At 40.0% G+C, this 18,540-nt stretch overlaps 1 protein-coding gene across 2 annotated transcripts in view; it reads left to right on the plus strand.

Moving 5' to 3' along the window:
• The first annotated feature begins 919 nt into the window (after window positions 1–919).
• The window catches only part of LOC122795320 (cytochrome c oxidase subunit 7A2, mitochondrial), a 40,900-nt gene continuing 23,279 nt past the window's right edge, over window positions 920–18,540 (plus strand). The window contains exon 1 of one of the 2 annotated variants that reach the window (XM_044063675.1): window positions 920–1,055. In XM_044063675.1, coding sequence (XP_043919610.1) covers window positions 1,038–1,055 — 18 coding nt within the window. In that variant the 5' untranslated portion in view covers window positions 920–1,037. Of the gene's footprint in view, window positions 1,056–1,270; window positions 1,290–18,540 lie in introns of those variants that run through there. The other variant, XM_044063676.1, reaches the window with a different exon arrangement.

Genomic DNA, 18,540 nt, shown 5'->3' on the forward strand with positions numbered 1-18,540 from the left:
TGCTTATTCTGATTCTTATAACATGTAGGTGTCTCATATACAGAATAACTGTTTTATGCAACTATTACATAAAATATAGGAAATATTTTTTCCTAAAATCTCAGGACATTTGGGATTTTTTCAATTTTTTTGCAGGACACAACTGCCCAAAGAGGGACTGTCCCTCGCAAAGTGGGACAGGTGGTAAGCCTATACTATTGACACTGACTGAATAACAGAATGTAAATTAAACTGTATGTTTTTTTAACATTAATCATTAGTGCAATCTACTACTTTTCTTCAAAATCACTAGTTTTACGAGGGTAGAGCTAAATTTTGACTCAACCAGGGACGTCCTTGTAAATAAGCTGAGGTATACGAGTAATATAAGAATTGCCCGTTTATTGACGCTGGGGCCGAAACGGTAGGAAGCAACTCCTCGATGTTACGCAACTATCAAAGTTCCGAGAGATATAGAAAAACACCAGTTATTGCCAAAAGTGTTGTATATCCACGATAATTAATGGGAACGGATACATTTCGACTACCTAAAGTTTAGACTCATATTTGTGTCCCGGCCCTCGTAAACATTTTTCTAAGGAAAAAAAAAACGAGAATTACAAAAAATGCGTGATGTTACAAAACCTAACTTGAAGTAAATTATAGTAATATTAAAAATATGCCACCAGTTTTGGTTATCTATTTTTCTCGTCATTTAAGCTTTGTCTTGTCCAGAATTCTTCAACAAAAAAATTGAAAGGCACGCATAAACTGCTTAAATATCTTCTTATTTTTCGCTTTTATTTTATAAAAACCTTCACTCCCCTTTATTCGCTTTTCTTTAAATGTCAGTCATCAACTAAACAACATGGGGCGTGGAAAGAGGCGGGGTAGTTTTTTGCTTTTAGTGGAAAGAGGCCTTGAATCATTGCCATGACGTAAATAACATGTAATTGGCGCTCAGATTTGTGGGATACTGGCTTTTGAAATCGTTTACTTCCTTTTCCGTGTTCAAGTGTCCTTGTATAGTATTATACTGTGGAAGTGGTTGTACCAAGATGTTCAGAAACTTGTTGGTAATAATTTGTAAAATTATGTGCTTGTTTGGTTAAATGTGGTGGTATCTGGGTGCTGGGATAGAACGTGTAAAATGTCTGAAGGAAGTGAATTGTAAGTGTTTCACAGGTTTAGTTCTCTCCTTGGTAGCGGTCACGTACACCATGGATTCCTGGCCTTGTTCTCCTGTCAAAGTATTGCTTAACGTTTCCTTTGATGGATTTTACGTGTGTTTTAACTGAACGTTTAAGATGGTTTGTAAAATATTTCATGAAGTCTTTGAAAATGTGTATTTCCGCTGATATCCCACTAGACGCGAAAAGTGTATATCTGTATTCTTTCAGCAGTTTTGTGTGTAGACACCTTGGAAGTATGCTACAATATTGGGATAGTGTAAGCACTATTAGTAAATACCACGCAGAGCATCATTTTGATGCATTCTTTTGAATAGCTGTGTTTGGGCTGAGTAGTGAGGAAATTAAGCTGTATGATTTAACCTACACCGTTACTGTTTTTCTAGCCGTTTTGCTGTTCGAAGTATTTTGAGTATATATTGATATTGATTCTTGTAATAAATGCGCAGTGATTGTAATAGCCTTTTGATAAGTTAGTTCTTAAACAGTTTCGGTTATGAACTTTTCCAGATTCTCTTGTGATATGTTGTATTACTGCACTTTTTTGTGTTGTAATCCGGAGGAATTTCAGCGGACGGATTGTGGGTTACAGGACAAGGGCAAATGCTGTGTATAGCCTGTTGTTTTGAAGATGACTGTGCACTCTCCCAAGGAGACAGTAATTGTAGGTCAGCATAAAACCATGGAGTTGGGAGGCCAAATTCCTACTAACTGCGGTATTACATTGTCTTATTAATTAGCATTATCTAATCACAGATCCCGCAACCTGGTGTATTTTCTTACCTGTGCACACTTTTATTTTCTTCTAAACTGTGCGTCCTGGTGAATGCTGCAGTAGTAATAAAGGTAGGCCAGAGTTTAGGGTTGCCACCTTTTCAAATGGCCAAAGTGGGACATTTTAGTGCAAACATCAGATTTTACAGGCCGACACATACCTATGGCCAATACAAAGGATAGAACTTAACTTTTTTGCCAAATAAAAGCTTATTCTTGTAGCATTTTATATGCTTCTGTTTCTTATAACAGGTTTTCAGATAAAGAATAACTGTTGTATGCAACTATTACATAAAATATAGGAAATATTTTTGTCCTAAAATCTCAGGACATTTGCCATTTTTACAATTTTTTTGTCAGGACACAACTGCCCAAAGAGGGACTGCCCCTCGCAAAGTGGGGTAGGTGGTAACCCTACCAGAGTTTTCTTGTTTTGTACTCTGGAATTTCTAGGTATTCCTTGGGAAGCAGGAAGGTAATTCCTTCATGGTGCCTCTGCCCTGCTGCAGGACGGACCGCATCTCCTATGTGAGGTACCTTTTGGACCATTCTTAAAGTATCCTGATGTTTGGAGTGATGCCATTGCACCTAAAGAAGTGTGTCCTATGCTCAGTTTTGAAGATGCTGAGCGTTTTTTTCTGCCTTTTTTAATTTTTCCAAGTCTTTTGGCTTTCTAATACTATGATGGGAATGGACCCTAATACTATGACAGGAATGGACCCCATTCCTAAGTCACAGTATGATTAAAGTTCATAAAATTTAGTGTTTCAGTCTGTCAGTCATAGTGCTCTTCACAATACCCGCCCAGTAATGACTCCTGCAGTTCGTATGGAGTTATATGGACAGGTAACTTATCCAAATACGATTGTAAAGTCTTTTTTATAAGAACTGTTGCTCTTGCTACTGTTGGAACTGTTTGGGTATCTTTCTCCCACATTACTCTCGTTTCTGCCTGCAGATCCTGATATTTTATGATTTTGTCTCTGTATGCAAGACGCTGTAGTCACTGGGTGTGGCAATTTCAATGATCGGTGCTACTTTTGTCTTTTCTTGGTAATGGGTAATCCCATGTGATATAAACTTCATTTTCTATGATGCTTTGTGGCTAGTGTTTTTCAGCCACTTCAGTACTGTAATGTTTGTACAATCCTTAGTGCAACAGTCTCGCCACGATACAGTCCTTCTGTCAGTGTGTCACAGCCAGCAACAAGGTGAGTGACTTTTTCCAATTCTGTTTTACAAAACCTATATTTGTCTGTTTCTCCCACATGTTCAATGGACTTTGTAAACCAGCCTGTACATAGCCCACCATCTTAGGCTGCCAGTATTAACCTTTCATTTCTTGGTTTGATTTCGCCTCTCCTTAACTATTCCTGCGTTCGTTCCTGAGCTCTTCCATTTTGTTATACATTAATGTGGGATACTAACAAATGCTTTTTGTAGTCAATCCATGCCATACTTAAATTCTTCCCCTTTTTACAGTTCTCCACTAACTTTATTTAATAACAAATTATCCTTTGTTCCATATGACTTTCTTTTATTGCCCTTTTGTTCTACTGCCATAATTGAGTTTTCTTCTAAATGACTGTAAACTCTGTCAGTTCCCGTGTATAGTTTATACATAGTCAGAAGGCAAGTTATTGGTCTATTGAGTAGCTTGCAGGTTTCCTCTTAAGCAAGAGCATTGTTTTGCCTGTTAGCCAGTGTGGTGTCTGTTCAGGGTGTACATATAAATAGTTCTTGGTCATGGCTAAATCCTCATGCAAATATGTTAATACTTTTAACTAAAAGTTAGGTACTGCATCTGGGCCTGGGATTTTCCAGTTAAAGGCTTTTCTTAACTTTGTTTCTGTGGCTGTTCTCCAAAATGTATCCTACTTTCTCCTTTTTGTGGTCTGCGTTCCTTTTACCTTGTTTGCCAGTTCTCTGTAAAACTTTTTTGGGTCATTGGTAACTTGCATATTTTGTACTTATCTGTGTATCTTGTAAGCTTTTCTGCCTGTGCTGAAATTTTTAGTTCATTTGCGGTGGTGCATGCTAATGCTGTGCTTTGCTTTAATCACATCTATATCTCAGTATTTTTGTTCTATTCCCTCTTCTATAATCTTCTAACAGTAACACTTCTCTTAATTGCTTTATAGTTTTCTCTGTTTGATGCTTCCATGATGGTATTAGATTTCTCCCCTTCCTTTCCCTCACTATCCTGTGTTCTTGTAGTAGAACTTTATCCGTTATTAATTCAGCAGCACAGTAGTATATCTGTTCACTTCTGTTATATCACATTGATCTCTATGGACAGTCCTAATTACTGCATTCATTTGTTTTATCAGACTTCTTACTTTTTGGGCTTTATTGACCTTTTCCAATCTATTCTTTCATTGATCTTAATGTATCTATCCATGCCCATTAAATCAAGCACCTCTTCTTCTAGCTCATTTTCTTCCAAACTGAGGGCACATCCCTTATTTTCAGTTTCATGTGGGCATTCTATAGAAAGTTCTATAACATCTTCTTGTGGCACATTTTCTTCCGTTTCATATACAGAGCTTATCTCCCCAGGTCCCTAATGAAAATGGCCATATAGCTAGTTAGACTAGCTCGGTCAACAAATGTAAAATAAAATTCATCCTGTGTCATCTGTTGCTCTGTCATGTGGAAACTCACTGGCCTATCACTCCTCAACATTGACTGCATCAAGAGTTTCCACAGTTTCCTGTTCCTTACTTTGCTGTCTAGCTTCATGTGAACGTTTATACTGGTTTCCTGTGGAAGGCTCCAAAATATCTTGATATGGTACCTGACCAGTTGCTACCTTTTCCACTGGTTTCCTCTTAATTTGGATATCCATTGCTCTATCCTGTTGTGGTGCTTTCTGCATTTGATTTTTTACACTAAATTCTTTTTTGCAGCTGCTCCATAACCTCAATCTCCATTTCTTTGACTTGTCCATTACTAATCTTTGTAATTTTCTTGTAAAATTTTCCATATCCGAATTCCTTTGCCTGTATTTCTCTTCAAATATCTTTGGTGCTGCTCTTTTTTTGTATTGGTTTGGTTTGTTTTCTCCTTTGCATAAATATTACACCATGTTAAATCTCCTTTCCCATGTCCAGATTTCTTCTTCACATGTCTCCTGATGTTGTTTTTCCTTATTATGGGGACTCGCTCAATCATGCTGTAATGTAGTCTGTTAGACTGTCTACATTAAATCCTTCACTTCGCAGGCACTCAGTAACTTCAATTTTTATTTCTTTAATTTCTGCTTTACTAATCTTTTCCACATTACATCTTTGTGCTATTTTTTTTATTGTGAAGTGTTCCATATCTGGATGCTTTTACCTATTTTTTTCTTTAAATATCTTTTGAGACTGCCTTCTTTATATTTAACTGCTTTCTCCTTTGCATAAATATTGCACCATATCAAATCTTGCTCTTTCCCATGTCCATATTTCTTTTTTTGTATTTTTCAAATAGCTCTAGGTTTTTATATTTTTGCACTTCCTCAGATGCTTCTGTTTCCAAAGAGATCAAAATTTCTTGATCTATATGCTGTAACTTTTTTTTTCTTTCCTCTAATTTCTCTTAATCATTTTTGTATATCTTGTGTCTGGAAATTCTGGGCTTTTTACATAATAGTAACAGTACTTAATTTCTTTCTTATCCTCAGTCTACTCTGTCATCTTTATGGCTCTTCTTTGGCCAATTTCTGTGGACTGCTACTTCCTTCTACAACAGTGGGCCCATCTTCCCCCTGAGCCTGGCCCCTTTGTAGGAATGTTTCCGTATTTTGAGAATTCTACACTGTCATTTTTTCCCGTCCTGGCACCAGTGTGCCTACCAGGATTGGACACTTTTTTTAACTGATTTTTGTCCAGGATATATGCTATATAAATAGTCTATATATCAGTGTCGCCTTGTGAGATTTTTGTGAAAAAACAGGGTCCACCTTGTGAAGGTACTCAAGACTTGAGGGTGAATTCAATTTCAGCACTACTACTACTACTACTCCTTTACTTGCTGACATCTTTCCATTAGGACCCCAATTTTTTGTTTCCTGAGTGAGCCCAGATGTTCTGTTGAGGAATCTCTGTTTCTGTTCATAGTATCACCTTTTACACCACCCACATATGACCACTGGTGAGAGAGCATAGGTGGACAAGAATAGAAGTTTCCATCCTGTGGCTGTTGCTGATTTTCCATCATAGGCAATAAATTGTTTTGTTACCCCTTTATCCTTTCAGTCTGTTACCTTTCTTTATGAATAGTATCTCAAGATACTTAATCTTGTCTTTTAGCGTAGTGAGGGTATTCTGTTTTTTCTAGATGTGGTTTTAATGCTAAGAAACAGAGGTCCTACTAATTTTATTTTATTTATTTTTTTCTTTGTCTGACATTGCTTGCAAGAAGAATTTGTCTGCTTGAATAGTGTAGGGCAGATGCTTTCTTTTACCCTTTGTTGTTTGTCACAACTTGTGCAACTTTGTATCCTGACAGTATGGTTTGCTAATGTCTTTTAAAGTACTTTCCTCAAAAAGGTATCTGGTGAGATTTTTGTGCAAGAACTTGGATGAGCTGTACTAGAGCATTAAAACCATTTCTCATTTTTGGTCACCAGTATGTGGCTTTTTGTTGTGCAAATCCTACTTATTCAGAACCATGCATATTTAAGTGATTCAGTTTCATTAGCACTTGATGATTCAAGCTGACTCGAGAAATGTGCTGGGACCTACCCTAAGGTTGTGCAATCTCAAGAGTTGTATTAAAATGTCATGCTTCCCATGTAAAGCATTTTCGTTTTGATCCCATTCACTGAATTTGTTCTGCATTGTGAAGTCTCTGAAAAGGGATTATATAAAGGGTATTGTATACTATCCTTGTATGTTTATGTATAAATTCATTTAGTGAATGAATCACTTTGTTTGAATGCACATTTTTTTTTGTTTGAAGCTTTAATCTTGCGTCTACTCAAGATGGGTTGTATACCTGCATTAACCAAGTTGTCCACTAGGTTAAATAAATTAAATGCCCACATTTAAAGTGAAAGTGCTACTACCAGTTTGAAACAGGTGTCAGTTACAGATCTAGCAATGCTACTAAATGGGCTGACAACATCCATGCTATACTGGGTGTGGCGGACAGTATGAAAAGTACTATATAGCTCCAAGTTTGTAATAATATACAATTACTTGGTGTAAAGTTAATATACATTTACTTGGTGTAAAGTTAATAGAGTTATTTTAGGTTATAGGTAAAAAATATATATATATATATATATATATATATATATATATATATATATATATATATATATATATATATATAAATAAAATACATTTCTATATGTATTTATTTCTATATATATGTCTGTATGAAATATATATGTGTTTATATATATTTATGTCTGTATGTATGTATGTGCATCTCTGATCAATACTAGCAAAAAACTACGATCACTCATAAAATCATTTAAGGCCAACTTTGAGAGAAAAATCGCTAATGACACAAAAGACAATCATAAGGCCTTTAGCTATGTTAGAAACCTGGGTGGAAACTCCCAGATATGCTCAGAATTAGTCCAAAATGATAAAATCACTGAACCCACAGACATTGCCAACATACTGGCAGACAGGTTCAGTGCAAATTTCTCCCCTCCCTCCCCCCCAAAAGGAGAAATATCTATCCCACCAGAGTCTAGCCTCCCAAACATCTCAGATGCCCAGGTGAGAGCTGCTCTCTCTAAAGCAAAAAGCACAGCATCAATGGGACCGGACGGTGTCCCCGGCTGTGTGCTACACGAACTCAGAGGAACTAAACCCACACATAAGGCTGCTGTTTAACCTTAGCCTTACTACAGGATATGTACCCAAAAAATGGCGTACGGCAACTGTGGTCCCACTCCACAAAGGCAGTGCTTCTACGGACCCTGGAAATTACCACCCCATAAGCTTGACGAGCCTTGTCTGCAAAGCTATGGAGAGGATCATAATGGAACTCATAAAGACATTGGGGACCTACAGACACTGGATCCTACCCAGTTTGGCTTTGTCAAGGGCAGATCCTGCCTCTTTAACTTGGTCGACTTTTTCGAAACAGTCACTAAGGCCATTGATGAGGGTAAGGCAGTTCACACAGCCTACCTTGACCTAGCAAAAGCGTTTGACACAATACCCCACTTGGGCATCATAGAAAAGCTCACCAGCTTAGATGTAAACCCATATGTCACAAGATGGGTTGCAAACTGGCTCAAGGACAGAACACACAGGGTTAGAGTTGCTGGTGCCATGTCAGACTAAGCCGGTCACGAGCGGTGTCCCACAGGGCTCAGTCCTGGGCCCCCTCTTGTTCGGCATTTATTTTTCTGAAGTGCAGGCAAACGTAGCGGGATTGTGGCTGACAAAATTTGCAGATGACTGCAAACTGGGCACCATAATTGACACTCCATCAGACAGACCTCCAGAGAGGTCTCATAGAAATGGATAACTGGTGCCAGAGCCATGGCCTTAAGCTAAATGCCAAAAAATATATAGTCATACCCTTTGGGGAAAAACAAGGTAACCCCTAATTACCACATAGGTGGTAATCATCAAACACTGAAGAAGTTATCAGGGACCTGGGGACCCAAGTTGACAGTAACCTCTCTTTTGACACTCACATTGCCAAAGTGGTTAGGAAGACCTTCTACATTGCCCACCTGATCATGAAGGGATTCACATCCAGATCAGGAGAGGTCATTGTACCCCTGTACTCTTTACTCATCAGACCAATGATTGAGTAAAACGCCCCATTCGGAATGTACCTTACCCGACACCTGCAGCAGTTGGAAAGACCCCAAAAGTTCATCACCAAAAGGATAAAGGGGCTCAAACATATGTCATACGATGCCCGACTGAAGAAACTCCAGCTCTATTCAGTCGCATACTGTCTGCTCAGAGGTGATCTGTGCCTGACATACAAGGCCATGTCCAACCCGGAATTAATGGACATGCTCCACCTCAAAAAAATCCAAATCCACCAGAGCCACGAGAGCAAGAGACTTAAACCTCAACACGGATATAAATGGGACGTGCTGGAGGGACAGATTCATCACCCAGAGACTCCCTACACTATGGAACAGAATCCCAGTCCATGTGAGGCAGAGCCCCTCACTGACTCTGTTCAAGAGAAATCTTGACGAGTGGATGGGAGATTGTAGGTTTACCCCAGGAATCATCTCTGTATCACTGCTGGACAGAGGCACAGCAAACTAATGGGTATAGTATTCTCATCCTAAGGGGTGGTGAAAGCCACACACACTCTGGCTAGGCTTTTAAATGCCCTAGGGCAGATAGCCTAGTATGAACCTATATATATTTATATGTCTGAAGTCTGACTTGGAGTCTGCTACTTTTACTGTGTGTTCTGTTAGTGAGCCAGTTGGACACCTATCTTGTGACACAGGGATTTATGCCCAATTTAGTGAGTTTATCTGTAATTCCAGAGTGCGGGATGGTATCGAGGCTAGGTCAAAATAGGCTGTGTGCACTACCGTGCTGTGCTCTTGCCTTTTCTCACACTGGACAGTGCTGCACATTGTGTGGGGTATCCTTTTGGTTTTCAATGAATGTTTCTCTCTTGCCATCTGCTTTTAATATTTTGGTTGTAACTGTTGAAGGAAACTGTCAGATAAAGGCAAACTGACCTGTGTATTTTGTCCAAACCAGGCATTGTAGGTCGCATTCATCCTTTTCTGAAATGTTGATCTCCACAGCTACACATTACTTGGGGGAAAATGTAGAACATGTTTTCCCCTACTGCTGTTCCACTGTGTGATGTGTTCAGAAAAAAATTGTAAATATACATGTGGAATAGGTTCTGCATAGTATGGAGGTGACATGATTTACTTTGTTTAATGGGTGTGCTGAGCCCTTCTGTAGTTAATTGTTAGTTTTCTGGCAGCCAGAAACGTCCAAAACAGTTTGACTCATAACCACGCAAAACACGTTGCAGTAACTTAATTTATTTAGGTGGTGCGGAAAGCATATTAAGGCTTTTTTAAATATTTACAAAGTCTGAATCGGACAAGCCACAACCAAAAAACCTGTTGCCCCGTTAATGGAAAAGTAGCAGTGGTGGTGCTGCGGTAGTGTTGTCTCCTCACAGTAAGACGCTGTCTGGTTTGATTCACTGCTAGAGTGTCTTCTGAGTGAAGACGTGTGTGAATGGGTGTACCTTTGTTGATGGGTTGTGCGTTGGGCATGGCAAGCTGGTACATAAAAAATCAACTTCTAGTCAGCGGACCAGAGTTCCGCTGTGGCGACCCCTAACCGGGAAAAGCCAAAAGACGCAAACAATGCATGAGAACCAGAAAAGCCAGGTCTAAGACTATTTCACTGTTTTTTAAAATTCATGTCTAGACATTTATGTATCGGGGACTGGTTTCCCCAGTCTCTAGCACAAGGTTTATGTTCTCTGAAAGGAAAATGGGATCCAGTCTATGGTATTGGAGTATAGCACACCATCCTAAAGGGGGCCATCCTTGAAAATAAACTTACTTGAATATTCTTTGGGTAAGAGTTTAGTTTAAAAGTAGAGACATGCATCATACATTGGAAGGAAGGCCGTTAAGTTTCCTAGATAACCTGGCCTAGTTTTTTATACAGCCACCTCTACCATTGTTATAGTTTGAAGAAAAGTAGTAGTAATTTTATTAGCAAAACAAGTTTTTGCCTATTTGTAAAATCCGTTTAAATGCCATGTATTAAAAAAAAAAAATGCAGAAGTTCTATATTGATTAAAAATCTGAACAGGTAAACTTGCATGTACTCAAATTTCAAAAGGCTGCATCCCAGTCCTTGACATACTCTCCTCTGACAAAGAAACTAAGGAGATTATTGATATTAATGTTATAATTGTTTTTATATATATATATATATATATATATATATATATATACACACACACATATATATACACATATGTATAGGTGTGTGTGTATATGACGTAGACGCAAATATAATGCAGAAAAATGTTTGAGGGGTCAGACATTTGGATTGGTGGCTCATACACCTTACTTTTATATGATCACGGATATTACCTGCGCAAGCTTAACTTTTTTACTTGCTCTTGTCCATGTCAATTTCCAGTTGTTTGCACTTAATGACTTCTGCTGAATTGTTAAATTTGTTATACTTTGGCATCTCCTATTTGCAGTCAAGTATCGCAAAGCAGTTCCTCAAACCAGCTGTCCATTCAGTGCTTGTCTTTTTAAACATGTAAACTTTATCAGGCTATCCTAGTTCAAACTTCATCTCCAAGTTCTTCAGTTTTTCCAACTGTATTTATGGAAAAGCATATAAACAATTTTTTTTCCCCTTTGATTTCCTCCTCCCCCTTTCCCCATTTGCTTGTCTGTTTCTTGATACTCTTCTTTGTCTTGCACAGTAGGCTGTCTACCTTTTTGGTAATTCTTTTGGGTAGTTGTCTTACTCGCCATCTCCATTTCTTCATTCGGCCTATACAACATCCAGTGCTTTCTAATAAACTTGCAGTATAACTGGAAATGACTGTGTTGTACTCCTCCAGTTAAACTGCTTCCACGCATTAGACCATGTTCACTTCAGAATAATAATGTTCCACAGAAAAAAAGGCATCCCTTCCAGTGACTTCATTTCTGTTTTTTCCTTGTGAAGTCAAAAGATGTCGTCACTTTACTTTGGTTTTCCAAGCGTAGCATCTTCTGGTAATGGCAAATGCCTCATCTGCTTAGTGCCCAGCAAGGCTCAGTAAACCGATCCATTCAGTCATCTTATTTAATCCACTCCAACAAATTCACTTTACTGTTCCTTTTTAAGACAAAATGCGGTCTCAAGATTCCTTTTCCTTTTATTCCCATTTTTAATAAACTGCTCTTCTGTTTGTTCCACCTGCTTCTTACCTTATTGTGAATCTCTTGCATCTGTAATTTGGCAGTGTCTGTTGCTTAGAGAAGCAGTCTGGCTCTTTGGGCATAGCATTTACCATTTAACTGTCTTGTTTGAGGCTTGTATGAATAAGTGCTGTTCATATGACCTCCAAGCCACTTTTTAATGCAGCATTTAGTAAAAACTTTTTTTTTTTTTTTTTTAAAGCAGGTAGGTGTGGTACATCATGGAATTCAGTGCAGCTCTTTCTTGTCATAATCTTTCGGCTGTTCCTGTTAGGGGTTGCCACAGTGGATCATCTGTTTCCATTTCCTTCTGTCCTCTGCATCTTGCTCTCACACCAACCACCTGCATGTCCTCTCACCACATCCATAAACCTTATCTTAGGTCTTCCTCTTCATGTTACCTGGTAGCTTCATCCTTCATCTTTTTCCCAATATACTCAGCATCCCTCCTCAACACATGTCCAAACCAACGTAATCTTGCCTCTCTGGCTTTGTCACCAAACCTTCCAACGTGGGCTGACCCTCTAATGTACACTGTTCCTAATCCTGTTCCACCCTCGTCACACCAAGTGTAAATCTTAACATCTTTAACTCTGCCACTGCCACACTAACTCCTGTCTTTTTGTCAATGCCACTGTCTCCAACCCATTTAACATAGCTGGTTTCACTACCCTCTTGTAGACCTTCCCTTTCACTCTTACTGGTACTAGTCTGTCACAAATCACTCCTGACACTCTTCTCCACCCACTCCATCCTTCCTGTACTCTTCTTCACCTCTTCCACACTCACCATTACTCTGAACTATTGATCCCAAGTATTTAAACTCCTCCACCTTCGCCATCTCTACTCCTTGCATCCTTGCCATTCCTCTATCCTCCCTCTTTCACACACATTTTGTCTTGGTCCTGCTGACCTTCATTCCTCTTCTGTCTAGAGCATATCTCCGTCCTCTAGGGTAGTCTCCACCTGTTCCCTACTCTCACTACAGATCACAATGTCATCTGCAAACATCATAGTCCACTCGGGCTCGTGTCTGATCTAGTCTGTCAAACTGTCCATCACCATTGCAAATAAGAAAGGACTCAGAGCTGATCCTTGATGTAATTCCTCCTTGTAATGTCACAGTATCATGACTATGTTCTCTACTGAAATGGCTTGACGAAGTCTGCATCAGACAAGCTACTTTAATGTGAGAATAATGCAGTTTTTAGTATCCACTTTAAATGAAATAATCGAAGGAGGTATCTGGTATGGCATGGAATTAGATTTGAAAACATATTTGATGAAACATTTTTAAGTTTGTTTTAAAATGTAGAAATGTAATTTGTTAGCAATTGTTATCCAGTACAAGGCAGTTTAGCAAAGGGTCTGTGTGCTTGGTGCTCTCCTAGTTTCATATGTACTTAGTAGGCCAGTGATATTGGATGATCATAAGAAACCTAGCCTTGCTTACTGCTGGTGGCTTTTAGCCCTGCTATTTGCGTTCAAATAGCCCAGAGATGGACAGAACAAAAGTATGTTGGATCATTCTCTCTATCCATGAGGGACAGGGATGCTAAACTAGGGTGAATGTAGTTTCCTTTACATTCATTCATTCAAATCGCATTTGATTGGAGTGAGAATAGTTTTCTTTATATGGTTTGGAGGACTATTCCCTAGAAAGTATTCTCGGATACACAACTATACCTCCGACATGTTCTATTTATGTGCAAAAGACTGAGATCCTTCAGTGGACATTCATGCTTTCTTTTAGACTTGCAAATGTGTAATATGTCTGACCAGATAGGGTCTATTGTAGCTGTATACACAAAGTAGAGGTTACCTCTCAGAAGCCTGTATGATACAGAGGTGAGAGAAGGCTTTGAGATAGCTTGCATAGTTATTCTTTAGTGAGAAAGCTTTATGGTTCATTTGTCATGCGTGTATGAACAGGTGTGTATATACTGAAAGGGGCATTATATTCAGTGATTGGCTTGAGAGCAGAGTGCAGAGGAATGATTACATTCCTGAATCTGGACGTCATACCTTTTTTAGGTACAAGTTGTGCAATGAAAATGACTTCCTTTGGAATAATAGGTATGTTGTGATCTCTATCACAAAGGCTAATAATGCAGGGAAAGCGCTCTACTCCCATACAGTTTCCAGAAATTGGCAGAAACTCCCTCAGATCGCACCTTCTTAGTACCCGTTTATGCCCTTGTATCACATAACCCTACCCATACTATTAACTCTCCAAACTCCTCTGATCACATGCTGGATCTCTAATCCCCTGTAGGCTTGGTTATCTGAAAGGATACTTTTAACTGTAGAATCTTACTAGATATATTTTCTTCTCTTACCAATGTATAACTGACATTCTTTTTACGTATGTTCTATATCCTTTTACATGGAGTGTTTCATTAATTTCTTGTTGTATTACTATGCTCAGCATATATGATAAAACCTGTTTTGTGTATTATTATGCTGGATGTACTGTATTTGTATAACTTGATGCTGGAGCCTTTCCCAGGGACTCTGCTGAAAATGGACCTGGTCCAGTCGGAATTTCCCAGTTAAATAAAAGGGCAGCTGTTGACATGGGTTCCCATATCTGTGACTATGGGATCAATTTTCAGGGGGAGTATTGTCAATATACTTGCCAAAGTACACTTTTTTGTACATTTCTTAGCACTTCTGTTTATGCCATGGTTTTGGCAATAGGCATTTGAGGAAAGGCCTGGGGGGTGGGGGTTCAACATCTTTTGGGGAGTTTGGCACAAAGTTTAGTCACTTGCAGATTAGGTCACTGTCACACTGCCAGTCCAGCTATCGGGGGGAATTTTGTAAATAATGCTATGTAATTTGTGAATATTGATGATATGATTTATACAGAAGGGTCTATTAAGTACTGAGCTAAAATGTTACCAGAGCATGCCCTTTTGGAATAGAACAGGAATGTACCACCACTATTGTGGCTGATAGGATGTATATGTGTAATGGAAACTGGAACGCATTATGTTAACTTGAAAATGCAAGAGGTTAACTTGACCTATTTTCTCTGAAATTTTTTTCAAGTTAAATTTATTTTTTTAATAATTACTGGGCCATAAACAGACTTATCTCTCTGTTTCAGTGCAGTAAAAGAAGTGTTTAGAGCTGGATGTTTTTGTATGGTCCTTGAGCGTTTATTATGTTTGAGATGTATGAATTGTTTTATGATTTCCAGGATCTGCAGACATTTGAGAGATGTATTTTTCACAAAGATGCTAAATTTTGATAGTTTCTGACAGTGGGGATTTAGCTTGGGAACTGAAAGTCTGTTATCAAAAAGTGATGTCATCCAAGCTGACCCAGCAGTGTTATTTGATATTAATTTAACTCTGAGAAAGATGGTGCATTTTGTATTTATCTTTGATCTGACTACATCCAGTCATCACCACATCTGCACTTGCCTTGCTGTAAGTTTTTTATGGCATAGTAACTTTTAGATTCGGATAGGAATACAGTAAACTGTAGCTTAGATGTTTTCTTTATTTCAGACTGTACTGCAATGTTTAAATATTTCTTGTGATTTTGAACACTGATGTGACTGATACTTAGAGTATTGTCTTGTTTATTATTAAATATATTTAAACCTCTCAATGTTTGGTCAGTTTAGAGATATTTAAGCTCTTGGCGTACTTGCATAACTATTTGGTGACCCTGTACAGGCCACTCCTAAATAGCTTTGCTCTCAGACTACAATTTGGATTAACTGTAACATTGCACAGTAGGCTTGGACACCATTTGCTAAGGGCCTTAAAGTAGCTGATGAGGGGTTTTGGTGGCAGGGATAACTAACTTGTAGTCTGGACAGAAGGAGGCAAAGCTAGTAAACCTGTGCCAGCCTTTCTTGGGTGTGTCAGTTACTTGGGCAGGTACACGAAGCACTGGTTAGATGGAGTGTGTTGGGAGGACCTGGTTTGGAACCCAGGCTAAGGACTCTATTCTGTAGCTGTGCCGATGGGGAGTGTTGTTGGAAATCTGGAGAGAGGGAGAAACTGGCCCCAGACTGATCTCTGTGTGCTCTTAAGGGAAGTTGCATTTTACTGTGTGTGTACTTATCCTCCCATTGTGTACATCCCCCGCTGTTGCCAGTGGTGAGGATTGGAGTTCCTTGATTTCTCTGCCATTGTTGGGGTGTGGTCACTGAAGGTGTTTGTACTCTCAAATCAGCCACACTGTGAACATTCAGAGGTTTGTATGGCTTGGCTTGCTTGCTGGTCAGCAGGAGAGTATGGCAAGCGGACAAGGAACCCATTGGCTGAGATGTGCCAGGCTAAAGGACTGGTGCATGCCAACCTAAGGCAGAAGTGATTGTAGCCTCGGGCACTGCTACATCGCAGACCAGCAATCAGGAGGACAACTAGACTGGCCTTGGAGATGTACAACTCCCAGAAAATGGACAGTTCATCCTTTCCACAGAGGACTTAAAAATCCATCTGAAGTTAGAGACTTGAACTGGAGGCCAAACGGTTGGGAATAGAATCGGCAATGAAACTGGAGGCAGAGACAACAAGAAAAGGAGATGGTGACTTTTCGTCAGGGTCATGGAGGTAATGGGGAAGGGAGTAACTGAGCCCCAGAAGCAACAAAGGTCAGTAAATTTCTTCCACAATTTACAGAGGGGGATAATTTGGATAGTTTCATATGTTTGAAAGGGTATGTAAACAGTATGTTGACCAAGGGCTTTGGGTACAGTTCGACTCCCTTACTCCATGATAAAGTTGTAACTTATTTCTAAATTGTCCGATACGGAGTTCTTAAATTATAATAGTAAATTGTTTTAGAATGTTTTGGGTTAACACCTGAATCTTGTAGGAAAACGTTTTATAAGCATGATGCAAGGCTGATGAAAGTGTGATATATTGCTGAACTAAGCATTTTATTTTCATAGGTGGGAGAGTGGATGTCGGGTCATCACCTTTTGAAGGGCTGGCAGACCTTTTGGTGAGGGGACAAGCCCTTGGCGCTTTGCCTGAAGACATGAGAATCTGGTTAGCTGATGGGCAATGCAATACTGCAGATGAGTTGAAGGGAGACCTGTACCTAGCAAGCAGGGTATAGCTGCACAGGAAAGGGATACCCAGTGCTGCTCATGGGTCTAAGGGAACCCATGGTGGGCAGCCCAGACTGCCCCAACATAGTCTGCCAGTAGCAGGGGAAAGCCACTAGTCCAGGTACACGTCCAAGGGTTAAATGCTTTAAATGCAACCAGTGGGGGCATGTAGCATATAGATGTCCATGGACGCAAGGTGGGGAACCAAAGGTGGGAGAGCCAGTAAGTGGGAATGGCAGAATGCCAGCAGTAGGCTCGTCTTACGACAAGGATATCTTAGTAAATGGGAAAGAGGCCACTGCTAAGAGACACTGCATCTGATCTAACCACTGTGAAGCCTGCAATGGTTAAAGAGGAGGCCTACTTGCTTGGGCAGTCTATTCCAGTCAGAGCTTTAGGAGAGACCCCATTCCAAATACTTTGGCTAGGGTTCACCTTGACTGCGATGTTGGAAAAGGAAGCCAGCAAGTAGGTGTGTTTTGAGGATATTCCTGCAGATGTCCTGACTGGGAATGATTTTGATAATGCAGTATGTTGTCTGCATGCAGTTGCACACAGTCTGGCTTGGAGACTAGCAGGTGGGTCTGGTAGCCTGGAGGAGGCCCAGACAGACTGCACACTTGCAGCCAGGACTGGTGAGGTGGTTACTTCAGGGTGGGAGCTAACCAGTAGCAGTGAGACTAAGTGAGCCACAGCTACTTTTGGGCACTGATGATCCCTTGGACAGAGTGACTGCAAGGGCAGAGATGAGTAGTAGTACCCAGGCTGACAGTGAGGCACTGCTGTCAGAGGATTCTAGTTCTGTGGAGGGTGAGCTGGGAAGAGTTACATAGAGCCGAGACATGCTCAGCTGTCAGACCTTACATTATAAGGTCTCTGGGAGGTAGCCAATGAGGTACCCGATTCTCAAGGGGAAAAAAAATCTGTATACTAGGACAAAAGGCTACTGTATAGAAAGTGGACCCCGGAGAGAGCGCTAGAGGGTGAGAAGTCAGCATTTGGTAGTGCTCAGAGCTTACGGTCTGGCAATCCTAGCCATAACCCATTATATTCCCTTTGCAGCTTATGTGGACAAAGCATACCAAGAGATGTATTGTGTAGAACTTTTATTGGCCTGGGATTTCTAGAGGTGTAAGGGTGCTGCAGGGCCTGTGAGCAGTGCCAAAAGGTAAGCAAGGCAGGAGACTAGGTGAAGGCTCCTTTGATGCCTTGCCTGTGATTTGAGGAGCCATTTCAGAGGGTAGCTATGGATATTTTTGGGAGCTGTTGAGTACCCCAGGTTCCACAGGGAAAAAGTATATATCCTAGCGGTAGTAATTATGCTTCCGGATACCCTGAGGCTTTGTCCTGTATTGAGGCTGACAAGGTGGCAAATGCTTTGAGACTTTCAGCAAGGTCAGTTTCCCAAAAGAAATACTGACTGGCAGAGCAGAGGTACCAATTTCATATCAGACCTGCTGGCTTGTCTGTGGAAGCGCTGTGGGTTGAAGCGCCTAAAGACCACTTCCTACCATCCCCAGACTAATGTTCTTGTTGAGAGGTTAAACTCTGCACTCAAGATGCTACGGGCATTTGCAGACCATTTCTAAGAGGGAGTGGGGCAAATATTTGCCCAT

This window comes from Protopterus annectens, chromosome 1.part0 (assembly GCF_019279795.1).
Source record: "Protopterus annectens isolate FY-2018-M chromosome 1.part0, PAN1.0, whole genome shotgun sequence".
Lineage (NCBI taxonomy): Eukaryota > Metazoa > Chordata > Ceratodontiformes > Protopteridae > Protopterus > Protopterus annectens.